Source organism: Setaria viridis, chromosome 5, assembly GCF_005286985.2.
Source record: "Setaria viridis chromosome 5, Setaria_viridis_v4.0, whole genome shotgun sequence".
NCBI lineage: Eukaryota > Viridiplantae > Streptophyta > Magnoliopsida > Poales > Poaceae > Setaria > Setaria viridis.
This window is the reverse complement of record NC_048267.2, coordinates 26,254,827-26,277,845: the sequence shown is the minus strand read 5'-3', so window position 1 is coordinate 26,277,845 and position 23,019 is coordinate 26,254,827. Positions and strand designations below refer to the sequence as shown.

Below are 23,019 nucleotides of genomic sequence, written 5' to 3'. Positions count from 1 at the left end.
TTATATACTTCTTTTTCGCACTAGTGTTGTAGTAAAAACCAATTTTTCATCTAATTCTTGATGTCTAGAGATGAGTGGATTTTCATAGTAGAAGAATGAGATCTATCTTCTTAACTCTTGATAGCAAAATTCTGTTGGAGTTTTGATACTTGAATATTTATCAACCGTTTAGCTATATGTAATGTTCCTCACCACCCCATACGGACTGCGCAACCCAATAGGAAGACAGTCCGTGTCTTCGTGCACACAAAAGAAACCCGATGTGCCACACCATTTGTTTAACAGATCACAAATGTTCCTTCAAAGGGTTACTACCAAGAGCAGCTGCGAATTCTAACAGAGCATAACAGTTAGAGCAAAGAATATAACATACAATGACGAAAGAATATAACAGGAAGAGCAAAGAATGAAAACCACCAGCCTGGTTTCACTTTATCGGTGCAAAGCAGGACTCAGAAACTGCTAACCACAGGATCTGCTTTGACGCAAAGAAAGGCTTTTGCATTCATTGACTTGTGAGCTGAATATACAGGCTTATACAAAAGAGACTGTCTCTAACAGCATGGACCTCAAAGGCAAAAATATACAACTGGGCCCAGTGTCGGGTTACAATTTGACAACAAAAGGAATTTGCCCTCACAAGAACCACCTCCAGCAATCTAGGGTCAAACTACTTTGAAGGTAGCAGTGTGGCACCAAAATGGTACGGAAAATAATTATCTACCTGACACTGAGGTGGCTACAATTAGCTCAAAGTTGGGGAATAAAGAGCGCTATCATCCGCACATCTTCCACAGCACGGACGCCTAGAAAAAGATAGAACGCGAGATATCAGCAAACAAAAAACTATCATTTATTGATGCCCCAGCAACTTACAAGGCAATAACAAGTAGAAAGAAAACAAAGCTATTCGGTCCCATAAAGATTGATAAAAATATATGCAGAAATTATGAGAAAACAAAAAATAGATTGATACTCCCTCCCCTTCCACAAGTGTAAGCATTTCTAGCATTCAAAATTTGTTCGCAGAGGTTAGCACTTCTGGCATAATCTACTCACCACTCCCTCATCATTAATAATTAGTTTCCTTGTTTGCTGAAAAAGCATCTTGGCAGTTCAGTAGCGGCTACCATTTATGGCATCAATTAGCTGAAAAGGCAGTAATAATTATTGCATTGGTGATTGGTTGAGGGGCGCCATAGTCATTTCCCTTCCTCCTTAATCTGTTCTAAAATTCCTAAAAAATGCTTAGGTTTGTGGATGGATAGAGTATTCTGCATTAGAAATGAACGAATAAACAATTGAAGTTTCCTCAGGGTTTTAACTCAGTTCTTGAGTCACATCCATGCACATAAAAATTGTAGCCAGCATCAAGGAAAGTCCAGAGAGTAGATACCTGTACAGTAACTTTACAAAGGATGCTCTGCATAAATATCAGCCCAGCATAGCCCATCATCATCCTGGCCCGGAATTTGAAGGATGGGCATATACACTGCCTTGAACAACAGGCCTCTGATGCTGCTGCTGCTGCTGCTGCAGGTGCTGAGACTGCAGTTGCTGCCGAGACTGCTGTTGCTGCAGCTGGCCACCAATGGCATGTCCATGAATAGGCATGCCACCAGACATTTGCCTTTGCAGCATGCTTTGGCTAGATGATGGCAACAGCTTATCACTTCCAACAAAGGTGTCTTGAGGTGAGCTAGCTAGCTGCGGGGTCGAGGTAACTGCACTTGGATCATGGGATGACTCTTGTTTCCGCTGGCTCATAGATGAGATGCCTGGGCTACCTGAATCTGTACTTCTAGCAAGTGATGCAGATGATATGACCTGGTTATGTTGTACTTGGTCAACAGGTAATTCAGTCCTGCCATCTGTGTTCATATGGCGATTTTGTTGCATCATCAATCTTTGGATATTATTCTGTGATGGATTCATGTACCGTAGCTGCTGCTGCTGCTGTGTAGCCAGCTGTGATGGTGAATGAAGTTGACCTTGTTGGGAAGTTAACAAGGTATGGTTGGAAGAACCCTTAACTGCACCCTGATTACTAACATCTGGAGTCTGCATCGGTGACAGAGGCATCTGAGAAGTATATATCTTTGGTTGACTCCCGGGTTGAGGTATTGATGGAATTGATCCTTTACTGCCAACAAGATGCCCTGGACCCTGTTGCATCACATTCTTATCAGGAATTTGGTTTTTACAGTTTGCAGAAATGCCACTGGCTTGACTAGCATCCACAGGATTCTGGTGCATCATGTTCCCTCGGCCTAAGCTCTTCATAAGCTTAGCTTGCTGACTACCTTGATTTCGTTGCTGTTGATTTTGTCTAGGTTGCTGCTGGCCCTGTTGCTTCTTCTGTTTATGTGATGTATTGGCAGAAGGCTGATGGGGAAGCATTGGGTTACCTAATGGATTTTGTGCAGGATGTTGCTGCTTATGCTGTGGCTGTGAAGCTGGGATTACACCAGCCGCACATCCTTGACTCTGCTGTTGCATTTGTGAGCCATTCTGCACAGTTGGCACTGTACTGGTTCCAGGTAGAGGGCGCTGTTGCTGGGGCATCATTTGTTGAATATGTCTCTCTTTAAAGCGCATAGCATAAGCCTGCTGCTGCTGTGGGTTTGACTGGTTTGTTCCTTGGGTATGAGAAAGGTGTGTATTTCCGTACATGTGTGACTGTTGCGGCATCTGATGTGGTTGGGATTGCTGAACAGGGAAAGATTGAACAGGTGAGGATCCTCCAGCATTGGAAAATGGTGGGCCGCTGAAATGGACAACCTGGTTATTTCCCTGTGAGACTTGTAACTGAAACTCCGGCATCATCATCTGTCTATGCTCTTCCGAATTCTGGACAGGCTACAACAAACAAACCATAGCATTAGTAATTTTTTAAAAAAATACAAATGAAAACATTTCATTTAACGATCACTTTCCATATCAAGTGAAGTCAATATGTCATAACAGCAACTAAGCCTTTTGTTTCACACAATAGTAACAACTCAGCCTTTTGTCTCAAGCTAGTAATGGCAAAAGAAAAATTAATATCCTAGGCCATGGTTCTAGCATGGGAATTGCTAATTTCCTCACACACCTATCCAAAGACAACTCTTTAGATACATTCCATTTCTTCAAACATCTCTTAAATGCTGCTTCCTCCATGACAGGTACACAGTTAACCAGCCTTTCCAAGTACTATCAGCATGCATCAGAATTCTGGTATGCGTTGGTGACTCTTGAGGCAAACAAACCATCTCAAACAACATCAGCTAAGCTTTTCTTCAATTCAATCCCCCCTACCCCCCCCCCCCCCCCCCCCCCCCAAAAAAAAGTACGACATCCATTTCAGATTTTGTCCTTTCTTCTATGCCCACAGCTAGTGTCGGATAAGCTCGGTACCATGCCCAACCCTCTTCACTAAACATATGCATTTCAGCTAAACTTAACTGTTGAATGTGACTGTCCTTAATAGGACATTCTGCACCATACAACACCACAAGCCTGATCACCATCTAGTAGAACTTCTTCGCTTCTGAGGTACCCAACTATCATGCTGCAGCTACCAAGCAAAGGCTGCCACCTCTATGACACAATGTCAAATTTCTTTCCATGACACACAGGAATATTATATTCTCCAAGGAGATTATTCGAACCTTGTGACGGATGAGGGACTTGCAAAATTTTGCCACTCTAAATGCCGGCATTTGAAAATATTCCATTTGAGGGACTCACAAGTGTCTCGCTGCAAATGCTTTTGGCGTTACTTTAAACTTTTTTATTAAGTATGGCATGAAGTTGGTATAATACTCAAAACGGATAAAGAGAGCTAATTTATCTTGTGTTATTAAAAAACTTCAATATATCTGGGGTTAATTAGGCGATTCATCCCTGTTGCTCCCATTGTTCAAGCTTCACCTAGTCATTACATTTTTGCAACATCATTCACTCAATGCTTGGGCTGCCAGATGTCTCCCCATAAAGCTCTGAAGATCGATTTTCCCAATGGTGCAAGACTGAGGCCATGGTGAATACAGCAAACCGCAAGGGATTTAAGTCTGGTTATTTTAGGCACCTGGCTCATCTGGAAGTAAAGGAATGACTATGTCTTAAAGCCTCGTGGCGATGGAGCTCCTTCTGACATGGGGATGGCGGCGACTGGATTTGGTGGCTTCCGGCGGTGGCAGTTTCTGGAGGTTTCGGCCTGCAGAGGTTCCAGGGCCTTATTTGTAATTTCTTTGTCTTTTAGGGGGGCTTTGTACAAATAGGTTGGAACAGCTGTCCTCTGTATCCTACCTGCACGTATCTGTATTTGTACAGGTCTTTGTACGGTATCCTTAACCTTTAATACAGGTATGTTTGATCAAAAAAAAACAGAGGCCGACCGTCTGTTCAGCATTTGCTCCATGTTGCAAAAGAGGTGTACCTATGGTGCCTGGCCGGAGCCAAGTGTCTCCAGGAGTTTGCCTATAGGGCCTAGAGCAGAGCTTGCTTTGGTAGTCAAAATTGTTCAATTGTGCGAATGTAATACTTAAAACCAGACAAATTTCTGTAACTTATTCATTATTATTAATGCAATGACATGCAGTTCTCCTGTGGGTTCCAAGACAAAATTTCCAACGTTATCAGCCTTCAGTCATCTAGAATTACCCAGAGTACAGACAAGCCATCTGAACCAGCGAAAACCAGGAAATTTTGAACCAGTTCCGTGCCATAGATACGTAAACATCTGCTTTTGTACTAGTTCGTCTGAAATCATGTTGTTTCCATATGATAAAACAAAACGATAGGTGGACCCACAATATTATGTACTACCACAAGAATCAACACAGAGCAAAGATATGCTGAAATTGAAAAATCTTAATGCATATGAAATTGAATGCATACCCGAAGCATCTGCATTGGATCACGAGGCCTCAACATCGTATTTCCAGGACCAGGTATGGCACCAGGATGAACATTCACTGTATTTTGTAATCCTTGCCCATTGTTGGGTGACATGTTTCCATGTGGAACTACATTTGCCATTCCAGGGGAACCAACCCTTGGAAAACCCGGCCTAGTTGGTGTACCTCGATTTAGTCCGGTCATAATTCCGGCACCATGAGCTGGTGGCATCATTCGGGCACCCCGATCAACTCCAGATGGCAACACACCAGGAACTCCAGGTTGCTGAAGATTTCTTCCATTGACCATCTGGCTATAATGAATTCTTGATTGCTCATCACCCTGTAACAAGGTTGGTCTAGGCACACCATACCTCTGAGCATCCCTGCAATAAAATTTTGCAGAAACAAATATGAATATGGAACGTGTTATATATCAGCTATAGAGGATAATCACTTTACCTGGAGGGAGCATTCAAAGGCAATGGTGAATTGCTTCCTATAACCATACCAGGAGAACCTGGTAATCTGGAATTCACATTGGAGGTAGGAAGAGTAGGACCAATAGAACCATGATTGTTTTGAAGAGCTAAACCACTTGTGTGAGATCCTTGGTAACCAACAGAAAGTGTATCCGAGTTTGAAGGTCCATCACAAAGATCAAGTGGCCTATAAAAAGTTAAAATTAGAAAGAACATGGCGGTTTGATACGGCCAATATAGAAAGTTATAAGTTCATAGCAGGATTAGATAAGACAGATCTCAAACGTCTAAGTGTATAGTTCATACGTTAAAACTACACCAGATAAGTTGCCTGGACATGCTTGAGAAAGTGCAAAAACATGAGAAGTATGAAGTGGATTTATTTGCCTCAGCTCCTGGATCTCACCCTAATAAGAGAAAACAGACAAGGAAATCACTGTGAGCATATATTAATAATTAAAAAAGAGCTCCAAATTGGAAGAAACATTAGAGATAAATTTTCAAATTAACTGAAATAAATGGGAATATTCAGACAAAGAAAAATGGTTTCACCATACATCAGATGATGGGTTGTAATCTAACTTGGATTGCAAATCAAATGATTCATAACTTTCAAATTAACCAAAAATAAACATGGTTAGATCATATAAGAATTGGACTGGAAGTTCAATTTTCATTCTAACAAAAAGTAAAACACCACAAGAAACTGTCAATAATATAAGAGTTTATATTTCATACTGATATTCTTGCTAAAGAAACAAGGGAGCTAATATTTTTGGTCAATATGCACTCCCTCTTCCATCCGAATAAAGAGTGAAACAATACAAAAGCATGCAATCAAATTGTATTAATTTTGACCACAAATAACATCTACAGTGTATAGCTTAGAAATATATAACGCCATGAGTTAAAAAATTCATAAAAACACTAATGTAGTATTATAATGTTGCACTCTTTACAGTTTTGGGTACACAGTAATAAGATTAGAGAAGTGGCATCTTGTTGAGAGAGTAGTTTTATAGAATCCACAAACATTTTTTTCCAATGTAAGTGGGACTGTAAGTGTGGCTAAGGGAAGGAGAGAAGGACATCTATAGGATGGCTAGGGTTCGTGAGAGAAAGACGAGGGACTTCAACCAAGTTAAGTGCATTAAGGATGAAATGGAGAACATCTTAGTAAAGGAGGATGAAATCAAACATAGATGGCAAGAGTATTTTGACAAATTGTTCGATGGTGAGAATGAGGACACAACATTTCAGTTGGATGACTCTTTTGATGACACCAACAAGCACTTTGTGCGGAAGATCCAAGAATATGAGGTCAGAGAGGCGTTGAAAAGGATGAAAAGTGGTGAGGCGATGAGCCCGGATGGTATCCCAATTAAAGTGTGGAGATGCCTAGAGGATATAGCCACAGTATGGCTAACCAAGTTGTTCAACCATATTTTTTCGGTCGAACAAGATGCCGGAAGGGTGGAGAAGTATATTGGTACCAATATACAAGAATAAGGGAGATATTCAAAGTTGTACTAATTACCGAGGAATTAAGTTGATGAGCCATACTATGAAGCTATGGAAGAGTCATCGAGCATCGTTTGTTTGACAAGGATAATGCGGGTGTCTATGAACCAATTTGGTTTCATGCCTGGAAGGTCAACCATGGAAGGTATTTTCTTAATAAGACAAGCTATGGAGCGGTATAGGGAGAAGGAAGGACCTACATATGGTTTTCATTGACTTGGAGAAGGTGTATGACAAAATACCAAGGAATGTTATGTGGTGGACTTTGGACAAGCATAAAGTCCCAACGAAGTACGTTGAACTTATTAAGGACATGTACAACAATGTTGTAACTAGAGTTCGAACCAGTGATGGCGACACAGATGATTTTCGATCAAAAAAGGACTGCATCAAGGGTCAGCTTTGAGCCCTTATCTATTTGCCTTGGTGATGGATGAGGTCACAAAGGGCATACAAGGGTATCCCTTGGTGTATGCTCTTCGCGGATGATGTAGTGCTAGTTGATGAAAGTCAAGCAGGAGTAAATAGGAAACTGGAGTTGTGGCGGGAGACCCTAGAGTCAAAAGGTTTTAGACTCAACAGAACTAAAACTGAATATATGATATGTGACTACTACACCTGAGGAGGGAGATGTCAGTATGGAAGGCCAAGTAGTGCCCAGGAAGGATACATTTCAATATTTGGGATCAATGCTACAAGCATCAGGGGATGTTGATGAGGATGTTAGCCATAGAATCAAAGCGGGGTGGATGAAGTGGCGCCAAGCATCAGGAATTTTATACAAGAGGGTACCAGTGAAGCTAAAAGGCAAGTTTTATAGGATGGCGATTAGACCTACAATGTTGTATGGTGCAAAATGTTGGCCTACAAAAAGACGACATGTCCAGTAGATAAGTGTTGCGGAAATGCGTATGTTGAGTTGGATTTGTGGTCACGAGAAGAGATCGAGTCCAGAATGAGGATATATGTGATAGGTTAGGAGTAGCACCAATTGAAGAAAAGCTTATCCAACACCGGCTGAGATGGTTTGGACATGTCCAACGGAGGCCTCCGAAGGCACCGGTGCGTAGTGGAACCCTAAGGCGTGACAGTAATGTGAAGAGAGGCAGAGGAAGACCAAAATTGATAAAGATTTAGCCCTAGATAGGAGTGCCTGGAAAACAGCTATTCATGTGCCTGAACCCTGAATTGTGGCTCTTGTTCGCTTTCAACTCTAGCCTACCCCAACTTGCTTGGGACTGAAAAACAGCTATTCATGTACCTGAACCCTGAAATGTGGATCTTGTTCGGTTTCAACTCTAGCCTACCCCAACTTGCTTGGGACTGAAAGGCTATGTTGTTGTTGTTGTTGTTGTTGTAAGTGGGGACAATTTTATTGTAGTCCAAAGAACAATAAAAGCCCATAAGGTACAGAGGAGAGGATAAAAGATTAATGTCATTGCACACGAACATGCAGATAGCATCTCTGTTACTTTGCTTGTACATACCCAAAACTAGCTGAGTTGTCATATCTAACAGTAGGGAAAATTGTTCATCAAGAAAGAGCAAAAAAGCATGAAAGAATTAGCAAACAGTAAATGAACTTTTAGCTATTACTCCCTCTGATCGAAAACGCAAATCATTAGGACATTGACTCATTCTACAAGATGACACTTGGACCAACAGTTTCTATTAAAATATGCTAATAAGTAAAAAGGATGTATTATTTTATGAAAGCATGCTTAGTGATTATTCTAGCAACATTAATTTTATGTTTTTAATACATGAAATAAGTCAAAGTTCAAAAGGTTTGACTGACACAAACCGTAAAATGATAAATATTTTCGATTGAAGGAGTAGATGCAAGCAAAAGATTACAAACATATTGTGTCCCAACCAAGAATTAAGTAACATGATGTTTTTCGAACCATAATACTAACCTTTCTACGAGTTTGATGCAATTTTTGTCCAAAAAATATTATTTTCTCAAAGTGTGTCTTGAGAGTCTCTTCCTCGAACGGTCCTTGAAGGCGCTGAAACAGCTGCCTGGCGCTACCCTGATATGCACATGCAGAGGGTTTACATGTTACATTGGTTTTACATGTTGCACACTGTTTAAGAGAAAAATGGTCGCTTTTGTTGCAACAGATTAGATTAGATCTAGAATCAAAATCTTCAATATCATTTCCATATACATGATGACAAGTAAAATAGAAGAAAAATGGGAAATAACCTTTGGAATGCCAGGCAATGCAGATGGATAGTGTTGAGATGAGCCTGAGTCATCAGCACTGTCAGCACCATCACCAGAACTTTTATCCGTCAAAAGTTTATGGCGTTCCTTACACTCATTAGGCCTTCTATATATACACTGCGCATGAGATGCTAGAATTTTCAATTAAATCATAAAATGGAATATCGTTTCTAATTAGCACCAGATTATTGCAAGAAATAAGATCCAAAGAATTGAAATGTCTATATAAATCAATTACAAAAAATGAACAAAAAAATTACTTGAACTTACTCAGTTACTCATAAGAAGTATAAGGTTCTAAATGAAAAACACAAACATAAAGGCTGCAACAAAATAGTTTGCATGGCACATTCTCATGAATTGGGAGAAAAATAAATGGCTGATACCAAACATTAATGCTTATCCTGAACAAAATATTACCTTCAATTGGATGATGCTATTAAGGGCATCACTCACCAATTCCCAGTTTTCACCCATATCATGTACAAGGACAACAAGAGCCTGGTACAATAGGACATTAGGATAACGCCAACCAAAGAAAAATAAGAGATACAACTATTTCAAAGACAATAACCTGGTCCTCAAAACTTGACCATGGACTTCCAGGACCAGAATGACCAGGCGCCATCTAATAAAAAGATCAGAATTTTAGAAAGCTGTTTTTTTGTTCAATAAGAAGCATAAATTACAAGAAGCAACATAGAATGCTAATATCTTAACACAAATCAGAACATGTTGGACTATTCAAAAGAATTTGAACTTTCAAAGCTCACAATCAGCTCAGGTTTTGGCTTAACTCAAATTATCAACCCTGAAACAGGCATCTCTAGCACACCATGAGCTGGATGTATGAGGTATAATGTTCATATTATTTAGAGAGAGACAGAGAGAGGTGCTACACAAGTTCTTGAGCCAATTTAACCAGTGTACAAAGTTGATCAAGCCTCCCTCTAGCCATGCTTTACAGCTCAAGCACTTAATCAAACAAGAATGTGAAAATTGGGGTAAGTTCCTGTTAAGTATGGCTTTATTGTATTGAATCATCTTGTTCCTATAATTACCAGTAAAGGAGATACACTATATCTAAGTGACCAAAAACAAGGTACGAGCTTTAAGCAGTAGTACATTCAGTTATTGTAGACAACAGAGGACCCAGAAGTAATAGCATGAAATGAATTTTCTAGTAAATTCATCTGTAGTGCTTCTCACTGTGACTACACAATAATCTGACATACATGGATGTGCAGGGCATCCATTTTATGTTACAAAACATGAATCCAAAATTAACCAATCACTTTTAGCCCAAACTAACACATATGTTCACGAAAAAGATTCAAGTGGGGTACAAACAATTGTATGACCAGAATGATAATTACAAAAAGATATGAATACCTTGAGTCCTTTACTTTTTCTTCCACGAGTGCTAATCTTTATCTTAGGGTTTGCCATGTTGCTCATTTGTGATGCAGCAGGAGATGCTATTGGACCAACTGGTGCAAGAGCTTCCAGTGAAATATCTGGCGCTTGATTCATCAGTTTAGGCTTCTTAGAAGCATGTTGACCGTTAACCACTGTTGATAAGTCAATAACACCTAAGATGTGAGGAGCTATTTCACGTTCCAACAATAAGAACTAGTTGTTCTCATGTGGCATTGGTGACAATATATATATGTATGTATATATGTATGTGGATATATATATATATATACATATATATATATATGATGACAAAATATGCAAACTGACGAATAGATAAAGGGAGTACCAAAATTCCCATTTGAATCGAATTGATGAATCTCCGGTCTCTTTTTCACATAATCCTTCTGGTACAGGAAGAAGAAAACATGCATCAGATACTGAATATGGGGTTTGATTGGGATAGCTTGTGACATTCCCTGATCCCAGCATTAGAACACACAAAAGAGCGCTAATACTAGATGATGGATGCCAGATTCGTTTAGAGCATTATTTGTTTGCAAAACCTTAAAATTTCATACCGTTATTAAGCAATTTGTATGGATAGCCACCTTAAAGCTAAGATCTTTACATAAAATTTAGTTGCAAAGGTCGATTCAGATGATATAACTAAACATAGCAGATAATTTATTAAAACAAAATACCTGCTCATATTGAGTAACCAAATCGACCTGAGGTCTAGGATCATATGTGCCCTGAAAAATCACCAGAAACTTACTCTATCAAACGAAGCCAACAACAAAAGGATGAGAATTTTGCACAAAGAATTAACCTTTCCAGGTGCCATCAAGGAACAAGACTCAGCCACACTTAGTGGTGCCTTGTGTCCTGGGTGCTTAGGCTTTTTCTTCTTTTTAGACTTTGTAGACACCTCGCTAGCATCATACAACAATTGTCTGTCAAAATCAACTGTGGACTCTATATCTGCATTCTTCCGGGAAAATGATCCTCCATGTAATGAACTTTGATCATCTTGACAGGAGTTTGTGTCTCCACTTGAAGCGTCCGTTTTACTTGTGAATTGAGGGGTCCCAGAAACTCCAGCAGGAAATGGACTCGCAACCCGCTGTCTAGCTGCTGTGCGAATGCGTTTTATAGGAATGGAAAGGAAGTCTGTTGTCCGTTTGCCATTTGATACAAATTGTTGGTTTCCTGGTTTGCTTTCCAAGAATGGTTCATAAGGCATGTCAGAACCAATTTCATATGGCCTTGTGCCATTCATCCTCTGCGTCACAGGGTGTTTCTTTTTGTGACTTGATTTTGATGCCAAACCACCATCATAAGCTCCAGGCAGTAAATAGGTGCGTGCATCGCCTTCATCGTCTCCATATACATTTTCCACAGGTACATCTACACAAAATTGAACTGTTGGTAAGAACATGAAACACATAATAATATAGGTAATTAGAGAATTATGGTATGTAGTACGTGTTGAAAGAATATGAAGCACATAACAATTTACCTGAAACAGAGGCATATGTTGATGGCTCATAATCATCCTTGAGTACAGTGTTAACCATTTGCTGGAATAAAAGGATATTAAGTTCATTAAGTCCACTTTTACCACCCAGAAAAGGCCAGAAATGTCAATGAACATAACAGTATTGTGTTAACATGTAACATATACTCTAGTACTACAAATGTTTCTTGTTAGCAATTTAGTGTTGACAAGATAGCTGTTAACATCCAACATTCTCTGGCCCATAATGCCTACAAAATATATGCAGATACTTGGGAAGAGACTAGTCCCTTGTTGTAACCCCCACTGCTTAACACCTGAAGCTTTCCTACAAATTGGCAACTGAAGAGCAATAACAAGTGAAACGACAACAGCAACAAAGCCTTTAGTCCCAAGCAAGCTGAGGTTTGCTAGAGACTGAAACCCAACAAGAGTCATAAAACCAAAGAGAGAAAGAAAACGAAAGACATAAAATAATATAGTAGCATGGTATTACTGATTATACACATAGATACACAAGTGAAACACTCTACAGAACAGACACGTGTCTAAGTGTATACTCAAATTTTCAACATTTAACAAAACCACCTGATGATCAAAAGAGTATAAGAGCAGAGCATAGTGGTCCTCATAGTACCGGGGGCATCTCCTTACCTTGTTATAAACAAAGAGACGCTCCATAGACTCCCTGTATGCCTGCATTGCACCAGGTGCTACACCGTAAAAGAGATTTGCCTGAGATTAGAGGGGGGATCATTAGCAGATTTTTTGCAGTTTCTGCTGACTGAAAGGAAAGTTACTGTTACTTGAAGTATTGCTGGGAGATGGCATCGATTTTACTATTTAAAATAAATAAATAAATAAAAACTTGATCAACCTAGGAGGGACTAGAGGCATTGCACATAAGAAGAAATAGGCACCCAAATTCAAGTCCAAGAGGACTCAGAATCTGGGAGGTGTTAACCCACACTCTCACCAACTAAGCTAGGCTCAGTTCCTGTATCAGGTTTACTATCACTTAGAATAAAAGAAACAATAAGCAAAACAGTGTAAACAAATAAATGGGTTATCAAAATAAACAGTGTTCAGATAGATTACTTCTGAAAGTTGATCTGGTACTTTCAAAATGCCAAAATCATTTAGCCTGTCAGGAGTTGGTGGTGCCTCAGCTAATGACAGACATTTGGATGCATTACTGTTGTCCTCAAGAAGTCGAAGTGCATAGATGTGAATAGGAGACTGATGAGACTTCCTAGACTTATCTTGCTCCAAATTTTCTTCATCCTGTAAAAATTCACATATCACCTCAATATCAAATGGCAACTACATCAAACTAAAACATGAAGTTAAACATAAGAGAGCCATTCTCAGCTATTCCACTCAACTAGGAGGCTTCTAAATATAAACATGAAGCCCTAAAGCATTCTGACATGAAAAGAATTAATTGGCATATTCATTTTGCTGACCTCTTGTTTTCCAGCTTTGACCCCACTCAGCTTTTCTTCTAGCTTGTTTGATTGCTCTATTTGCATTGGTTTAGACATACCCCCACTTGCTCGTGAAGTATCGACTGAATGCCAAAAATCCATAATACCATTGGCCAGAATTCTGGCAACAGATTTCTGCTTTCTCTGAATGCTTGCTTCTTCAAATACTGCTCGGCCACTAGAAGAAATCCAGTGGGACATCTGTGCTGCGGCTGCACTTTTCCACAGGCGCTCCTATTATGCAAACGGTCAAGTTACAAGATATTCCAATAAGTTGGTAGGGACAATAATGGGGAGCAACACAGCAAAAACATTTCAGTTTGTGAAAACTAAAAAGAACACTTAAGAAAGCACCTGCATGAAGTCATTTGCCATCCAGACCATCTCCTCTAGAACAAAATCCCAGTGACTCTTTCGCTTCTTCTCCAAAGAAACATTACAGAGAGACCGTTCACCAGCCCTCTTAATGTTTGCCTGCCAAGTAAGAAGTTTCCTTTTTTAGAAGCAGATCAATATCAGAAAGAAGAGCATATATATACTAGGTATACCTCGATATACCGCGCCCTTCTGAGGATAGCATCTTCATGATCCTTCTTTGCAACAATAGAATCTTCGCATTCCTTCTTTGATATCTTCTCCTGGTCTCCACTAGATTTTTCAACATCATTTTCTATAGGGTTAGTCACATCACCTGTGAGTGAGGCAGGGGGCACAGTAACAGAAGCTGGCTTTTCGGCTGTGAGTGAGGCAGGGGCACGGGGCACAATAACAGAAGCTGGCTTTTCGGCAACACTTGATTCACTCATGTTGTTTCTATGGGAATCTGAACATTCCTCCTTGTTCCCGTTATCCTGATTAGAAGTAGCAAGCTGTTGTGTATCCTTTTGTGCATCTACTGCATTGTTACAAACTTCTCTTTCATCTTTCACACAAACATAACTAGGTTCCGGTTGTCTGCAACTGCCATCCAAAACGACAGGCTGGCTACTAACTTCCAGTTGACTATCTTTCTTGGCATCCTTGTCCTCAGGTAGAATCTTATTCAAACCTTCATCAACCATTTCACTGGCCTTCAGTGGTGCTAGATTCTCACTTTGCACTAGATGTTCATTAGCAGCCTTGGTGGCATATGCATGAGTTCGATCCACTTCATTTTCATTTAAACTAGCACTTTCAACAGCAGAATGAGGAGTAGCACCCTTGTTATCCATACTATCTGCATGAATGTCAACCGCACTTACAATAGATGGGCTATTACCTGCCTTCTCAAGAGTTTGTGCTTCTTTCAAGATTTCATTGGATATAGATGGCAGAGAACAAACTATATTTGAAGCAGCTTCTTTTGAAATAGCATCAGGGGATACTGCAGAAGCAGTTGCAGTAGCCATCTGATCACCTACAGTAAGATGTGAATTATCAGTCACACTGTTTGGTGAAATTTCCATAGCTTGACTGCCATTGTTGATGTTTGATAACTCATTCTTGGATGTTTGGTTGCCTTCATGAATTGGTTGGACATTGTCCGTCTCCATTTCCACATTATCATTTAATGGTACATTCTTCAGCATATTTTGACAGTTAGGACTAGTCGGCTTTGAATCACCAATGGATGAAACGCCATTATCCTCAGTCTTTGCTTCTGGGGTTAACCCTGTGACATCTTTTTTCTGAGAACCTGTTGGAGGAACTGGTGGATGCCTAACAAATGCATTATTTGCATTGTCTCTGATTGACTTTGATCTACGTCGAGCGTATGCTTGGCTCTTTGGCCCAAGTCGGAACAAACCAGAATCTTCTCCTTCTTTTGCATTATTCTGGCCATCGCAGTGCAGGAACTGCTCGGCTTGAGTTGCAGTAGCCCTTTTAGTTCCACGTTTCACAATTTTCTCCCCACCTGTGTTGCTGGTATCTCCATCCAAAAGCATAAGATTATCAGCTGTATTGCCTTCACGGCACAATGAATTTCCTGGCTTGCCACTGCTTTCGACAGAATCCCCATGAGGTGAGGTGGCAAATGCAAAACTACCTTTAGCCTCGCTGCAGTACAAGAGGTTCAAAAGGCTTAGATGAATAAATAATGTTTTTATTGGTAGATCAGGAACTAGTTATCACCTTATCACATTTTGATCAGCTATCTGGTCTGTCACAGAAGTGGACTGTACACTAAGTGATGCTACATGGCTGAGTTTGAAATCCAAGGGATTGCCTCCCTGCAACAATAAGTTAATAAACAAGGAAAAAGTTCCGGTGCAAATTCATTGTGCAAAACCATAAGGATGCCAATGCAATGTACCTTCTCCAGAAATTCAAGCTCCCTCCTTCGCTCTTCACGGATATCGTATTCCTGCCTGGAGTTTGCATTGCTGAGCATCAGGTACGCAGAGCAAGCATAAGCAAGTTGTAAGCAAGGTATATCAGTTTATGTACCTCAGCTCCTCCTGAGCTTTCTCTATGGCCGCGCGACGTGGTGAAGCTTTAGTGTCAACGCTCACACCACATTCAGCAATTCCTCCCATAGAGCACAGCTCAATAGCCACTGGACCACAGAAACAGGCTTTGCCCATGCATCATTGTATGCACACCTACTAAGCAGCGTGTGCCATCAAACTGCACGACCTCTCAAATTCTCAAGTCCAGAAAACAGACACTCTGCTTCCTGCAAGCCAGAAACCAGTCAACATAAGACAACCAACTGATTCTACCAGAAACAACAGACCAACTGAAGTTTCAAACAAGCAATACAGTGCCATAAAAAGCACAAGCAAAAGAAGGCCATGAAAAAAGTTAAAAAGAACTCTAACCACAATAACACAATGACAGCCTTTTCACAATAACACATAAATGCATGCGACGACACAACAGCCTGTGCTGAACAAACAAGAGCAAGCGCCGCAAATGACATGACACCCCTTGCCCAAATTAACAAAGGCACACAGAGAAATAGCAGCATTTGCCTTATCGAGTAATCAAACAAAACACACATCCTGACAGGCTGCATAAATGATGTCATCAGTTTCCATATTAAAAGAAAATCCACAGCCATCAGAACAAGTACAGAAAAAAAAAGAATCACGTTTTTGAGCACGCCCGCACCAGTTCCCACACTGAAAAGTGACATAACGCACTTTTAGCCCATGCACGTTACCAGTTAACCCTGTCACAGCGACTACTACGTGGAGAGGACCCGCGCACGTACCATCCCCGGGCCGCTCAGCCCAAATGCAGCACAATTCAGCAGCCGCCGGCGCAGTCTCCCCGCACTGACCACTCAGACCTCCCACCCACACCACCGCGCGGCACTCTGCGTACCTCAATTGCGACCCTACGGTGCCGTGGGGGCGAGAGGGAGGCCGGACGGAGCGCCCGATGGAGCAGGGGACGCACCTGCACAGCCCCGCGCCGGGAGCTAGGGTTAGGGTTTGGGGCAGGGGAGCCCACGGGGAAGGCCGCGGCGGCCTGAAGGGCTCCGGGGGAGGCCTCAGGAGCGCGGGAGAGGGCTCGCCGGAGGCGGCGGTGTCGACGCCGGAGATCGGGGCGCGGTGGTGCGGGGGTCGCGGGGGCAGGGGGGGTGGTGCGTCGTACGTATGCAGGCGAGGTGTTTCCCTGGGGAAGAAGGGGAGGGAGGAGAAGGTGGTGTGCGCGACGCGAGACGGGCGGGCCGGTCCGGTCGGGTGCGTGCGAACTGGTGCGGTCTGACCCGATCGGCGTGGGGTTGGGTTCAGATTGCACGGCCGACGTGCCGACGGGTAGGCTACGTGACAGGGCCGTCGCCCGGAGCGTGCAGTGAATGGAGGACCCTCTCGTATAGTTTGGGGTGGCCTTTTTCCCCACTCCCTTAGGTTTTTTTTCTTTTTTGAAACTCACTGTGTTTTTCTTCATTCAAATGGTCCATGTTTGTCATCATATTTAATGTGAAATGTGAATGAAACTTCCTTTAGAACTGCTGAGAGTTCCTTTACATCTAAAACGGCATCTATTACTCTAAAAAAAATCCTCCATTTATCGTAGAAACATTTATAGCACAAGACTATTGGTGGAGTTCGATACAGCATCATTAGGGTTTTCGATCAATGTCGAGATGTTGGTCACTGACATTTATTTAATAACTATCGAATGATAATTAAATTATATAATAGTATCATCATTCGTCGCCTTGCACATCTTGATCATGCGTGAGATTCAATTTGATCGTGACCTATTTAATTCTCTTCTATGGGGAGTCGAACTCGGGTCCTACTGGGTGCTTAGGTGCTCTAACCACTAAGTTAGAGACCCTTTTCACTTAGTTTAGGGTCCATATAGATTCAAAGACCCGTACTACCATTGCAAATAATCTAAGATCGGAACATATAAATTCAAAGATCTTGAGTTTATAACGCCATTGTGATGCCTCTTTGAGTTGTAAATGACATTATGTAACCTCACCCTAAACATATATTTCTCTATCCTAGGGTCAAATTTATCTACGCAAGTATGTTTCTTCTCATATTTACATCATGAGACTATTGCCAATATTTTGCTAATATACTGTTTTTGAAAATAGAAAAACAAAGATATTGCATCCCACTAGGATCAACATATTAATCTTATTTCAAGTATGCATTAATTTCTGAAATCATGGTTGAAATGTTTTCACTGTAGCATATGCTCAGGTTTCATTAAGAACTAATTAACATATGAAGTAGAGGAGGAATATACAGATAGGTTGCATTGGTAGGTCCAAATTTTCCACTTTCTAAAGGACTCTAATGGCTATTTTTTATGGAAAACAAGGATGGAATATAGTTTACACAATCTGAAGGCATTCTCTATGGTATTTTCCTAACTCCAAGACCCTTTTGTGATGATAGGTACCGAGCAAATTGAAGGCCTTTTTAGTTGTTGAGAGTAATTCACAAAGCAAGTCTTAAATAGCTGTTGGAATAGTTAACTTTTGAAGAGTAATAGGAACAGCTTGGGTAGTTGATGTTTTTATAGACTTTATAAAGCAGCATTAATAGTGAGATACTCCACATGGTTCCAAAATACATGTTGTTTTATGAGTTGTATCGGTCAAACTTTTTTAACTTTCACCATTAATGGATAAAAAATACATAGATTGGCAATATAACTTAAATGTTACTAGACTCACCATAAAATCTATTTTCAAAATATTAATTTACCTTTCTCTGAAATATCATATTTTCAAAGAAATTATTGGTCAAAGGTTTGCAATATATAATGTGCCGATGTTCAAACGACATGTATTTCGAATCAGAGTAGCTTTTATCGCATGATTTTTTAGGAAGGCTTCAACATCATACATGATTAGGAAGATAAATTAATACTAATATAGCTTTTGTCATAGGACTTTAAAGAAATAAAGTAAAATACACCACCGGTCCTTAAACTTGTAAGGATGTGCTGTCCCAGTCTCCAAACTTGTAAAATGCATAATCAGATCCCAAACTTGCTAATTGTACTACATGGGTCCCAAATCTTCGTAACTTAGCTAAACCATCCATGTGGCATGCTGACTGGGCTATGACTAGACCTGACATGTAGGACCATGTACTGGCCCCTTCTCTCCACTCTCTCTCTCTCTCTCTCTTACGTGGGCTTGGACTTTTGGCCCAAGAAGAGGAAGGGGCGAGAGAACAGAGAGGGACGTGGTGCCATCCTTGTGACGCCGCCATCCGCCATGGTCGGCTGCCCAAAGCTCCATCATCCATGGGTGCAGCAGCGGACAAAGGGTTGGGAAGTAGTGGAATCGGTCACCTAGGCTTCCGCGAATCCATCTGTGGCAGAAAATTGGTGGAGGAAAGCATTGGAACAACGGTGGCGGCCATGCTCAAGGTGGTAGCAGGATCTACAGGAACGCATGGTGTAGAGCATTTCGATTCGTCGGGCATGGGGAGGGCTCAGGGGAATGAGGCACAAATCCCCTGGAGTGCGTGCCAAAGCCTGGACTGCCGCCATGCCGCTGGGGGCTCCGGGTGGAACGACGAAGACAGAGGCAGAGGCCGAGGAAGATGAGGCGAAGAGGAGCTGATGTATCTTCGGCGGGCACTGCTCGCGCTAGGGGATGAAGAAGGCGGCGAGAGGTAGTCCGGCGACGACGTGGAAGGTGGCGAGCAGATAGTCTGGCAACTGCATAGAAGGCGGCAAAAGGCACGTGCCCGTGCCAACGTCGAGGCGCTGGTGAAGGGGATGAGAGAGAGAAAGGGATGAGAGAGTGGATAAGAGAGAGGAGAGATGGACTCCACATATTAGGTCCATGTCATAGCCAAGTCAGCATATCATATTGGCAGTTTAAGTCAAGTTATTAAGATTTGGGACTCATAGGGTACGATTAGCAAGTTTGTATATTTAATTGAGCTTTTTGCGAGTTTAGGACCGGGATGAGACAGTGTGAAAAGTTTAAGGACCAGTGGTGTATTTTACTCAAAGAAATATTTACCCAAAGCCGCCAGGTGTCATGCTAAAAATATTTTAGAAAGTGTAAGAGGGGGAATAAACATGTAGGTGGACAGGGGGTGCAATAGACCTATGTGAATGAAAAAGATGAAAATGTTTGATAACCACTACAGCGAGTGAGCAGGTTGGGACACATAGGAACTAACATAAATTAAAAAAATTAACATAGAGTTACAGTAAACAAGACTGAGATTGTGTGATAGGCAACTATGTTTTTGCCAAACAAAGAGATAAATATAAATGTCAATATGGGGGCTGCTTTCAGCACACCGAGATGACGCATCATACGTGAACTACAAAACTGCATTCATGTTGCCTTGATCTACATTGGGCTTGTAGGTATCAATTATCTTGATTAATGTAAGTTCGATCACTTTGTCTGAAGTTTGATTGCATTTATAAGTATTCAATAATTCTTTCTTTTAGTAGGGATATTTGGTAGGGATCATATAGTTTGTTTCTCTTTAAAAAAAATAGACAAATCTTGCCAAAACGGATAAATTGATTTTCAGGGAGAAAGTAGAATTGGAGGTTATTTTAGGTGATGGCAATATGATAGCCTTTTGGGTTGATACCTGGTGTAGATCACATACTTTTGTTGAAACTTTTTCTGGCACGTTTCTCACATACTACACAGATGAATTCTACGGTTTCTTGGGAATTCGGAACTCCCCCCCTCTCTCTATGACCACAGTCATGCAGCTTCTCAGGACCTCGATCTTGTATCACTTATATCAGCTGTAACTTTGGACATTGGTACTGCAGATTCAAGAGTAGTTAGAAGCAATGGGAAAATCCCAAGCTAGATGAGATCATTACATGGTCGCCTTAACCTCATACGAGGATTATGTTTTCACTCTTGCAGTCTGGAAAACTTTCCTGCACTTAAATGCAAGTTCTTCCTCGGGTTGGCACATCAGCAAAGGTTAAATACAAATTCTAGCTTGAACTACCACAATATGGGACCATCAGCACAATACCCTACAATCAAAAACACTAAAATATCCAGACATGAAGGCGAAACAAACTCTTTCTTGCTAGACGTTGATATAACGTTAGTTCGTTGACCTTTTAGATGTTGTGGTTCTACTATCAGGGACAATGTTAGCTTGGAATAGTTTCTTTTGCTCTCGAGTCCTACCAGTATGTTTTAATATTTTATTCTGCTCCTCCCTCCCTCCCTCATCGAAAATCCCTTTGCAAGATCTCTAAACCTTGTTTATGTGTAATTATTGTCATTTGCAATAAAATTCAGGCAATCTAAATGGTTCCCGTAGTTTTTATAAACAAAGAAACATAAATCGTTGTGAGAATCCAAAACCATAGCCAACGGGCCTACATTTAGCACCTAGCCCTTACAGCTTGCACATTGCTGTTTTGAGGTCCCTGGACTTGGCTGCATTTGAGTTATGGATAAGATTGTTTGTTTTCTAATGTTTTGTCTATATATATCGAGGTGCATTATGTTGTTTGAGTTGTCTTCGTTGATTAATAATGTGGCAAGACATGCATGTGCGATGTGGACAGAAGGCAGAAAGAAGACGGGAGTCAATTTGGGATTTGGGAGAGGCCTTCCTCACTCTTTAATTATTCTAGTAAATCACATGTTCACTTACAATTAAAACTGACGATAGAATTAGCTCACAAGCTATCAGTGATTTCTCAAGCCATTGCACGCGGACTCCGGCCACGAAAGACATTCATGTAATTTCCACTACTGCACCAAACCCAGTTGTAATTTCAGCGAACAGTGGCGAAGTTAATAGATGGTCTCATCCATTCAAGATAACTTAACAAACAACATAGATTGTCTTTTTAAGTTGTCTCGTAGTAATTCTATTTTCTTAATTTGTACATAGAAAAAAAAGAAAGATTATGAGTTGCCTGTTAACCACAACTCGTACAATGGTGGAGTAGTCATCTTGTAGTCCTAAAATTTAGCTTACATGAAACAATGACTTTTTTCTTTTTCCTCACCCTCTTTCTTCCACATCAACAAAAATCTTACGTGGCATTGCATGAGACGACCTATTAAGCTGATAAAGTATAGCAATGTCCTTGCCTTAAAGCAGAGTGGTACGTTTACCTCACGAGTGCATATCACTGGTTTTTCATTTTCTTATGAGTGCATTTAAGACCCTAGATACCATGTACCCTTCGCCCCTATGAATGTTGAAGTCGGTTTGCAACATAAATGGTGACACATATACTCCATAAGTTTATAGATCTGGAAAAAACAAATTGCAAGGTGAGGGAGCGAGGTTCCGCACTTCCAAATATAAGGAGACGTGATGCAATTTCTAGAAAAAAAAAGAGTAAAGGTGCATGGAATTGCAATCTTTTATTTGCCCCTTTTATTTCTAGAAAAAAGAGTAAAGCTACACCTTTTTTTCTTAGCTTACTATTTTTCAAGACAGAACATGGGCAGACTATAGGAATGAAAGCATGTCTTGGACTGTCGGGTAATGGTCAACTTGTTAACCCTGCAAAGTGCTTTATACTATTCAATGACGGTTGTGCTAAAGATACCCGAGACCAGATAGCATCCACCTTGTATGGCCTTATGAGAAATCAGGCATCTTCACAGTTGTAGAGCTTATTGCTGCAATTAAGGGACCAACAGCAAGGTGTTTGCAACACCAGTCTGAACCCGATGGGAGAGACTGAGAGAGACCCTTGTGGAACTCAATCTGGAAGATAAATATCCCACAAAAGATTAAATTTTTTCTATGGCCAGTTGTGAATAATGCTTTGGCAACAAGAATAAATAAATGGGAACACCACCTAGATAAGGATAATGCATGTGAGTTATATGGAATCGAAACTGAATCGGAATTCCATGCTTTGGCTTCCTGTGGACATGTGAGGAATTTGCGTTTAGCCCAGAGGAAACACTGGCCATTATTGAATGAGAAACTATTCTCTCACAGCAGTTCTTGGCTGCTTATTTTACTAACTCGAGTGGGCCAGGAAGTGGCAGAATTGATGTCACTCATGTTGTGGAGAACATGGTCGATGAGAA

At 40.9% G+C, this 23,019-nt stretch overlaps 1 protein-coding gene and 1 pseudogene across 2 annotated transcripts; one reads left to right on the top strand and one right to left on the bottom strand.

Moving 5' to 3' along the window:
- Window positions 1-479: 479 nt before the first annotated feature.
- Window positions 480-17,126, bottom strand: LOC117858020 (chromatin modification-related protein EAF1 B). 2 transcript variants are annotated; one of them, XM_034740983.2, is made up of 23 exons: window positions 16,738-17,126; window positions 15,969-16,197; window positions 15,835-15,889; window positions 15,654-15,751; window positions 14,090-15,578; window positions 13,896-14,015; window positions 13,521-13,775; window positions 13,153-13,338; window positions 12,709-12,789; window positions 12,058-12,118; window positions 11,368-11,945; window positions 11,240-11,290; window positions 10,885-10,942; window positions 10,512-10,690; window positions 9,694-9,747; window positions 9,540-9,620; window positions 9,099-9,236; window positions 8,806-8,922; window positions 5,672-5,772; window positions 5,346-5,552; window positions 4,885-5,269; window positions 1,397-2,859; window positions 480-806 (listed from the first exon to the last, which is right to left on the bottom strand). In XM_034740983.2, exons 2-22 carry the CDS (start codon window positions 16,103-16,105, stop codon window positions 1,456-1,458), a joined length of 5,835 nt encoding a protein of 1,944 aa, XP_034596874.1. In that variant the 5' UTR covers window positions 16,106-16,197; window positions 16,738-17,126; the 3' UTR covers window positions 480-806; window positions 1,397-1,455. The 2 variants fall into 2 exon arrangements, with proteins under 2 accessions (XP_034596874.1, XP_034596875.1); XM_034740984.2 differs by having other exon boundaries at window positions 16,926-17,126.
- Window positions 6,464-8,073, top strand: LOC140223009 (uncharacterized; annotated as a pseudogene).
- Window positions 17,127-23,019: the final 5,893 nt, after the last annotated feature.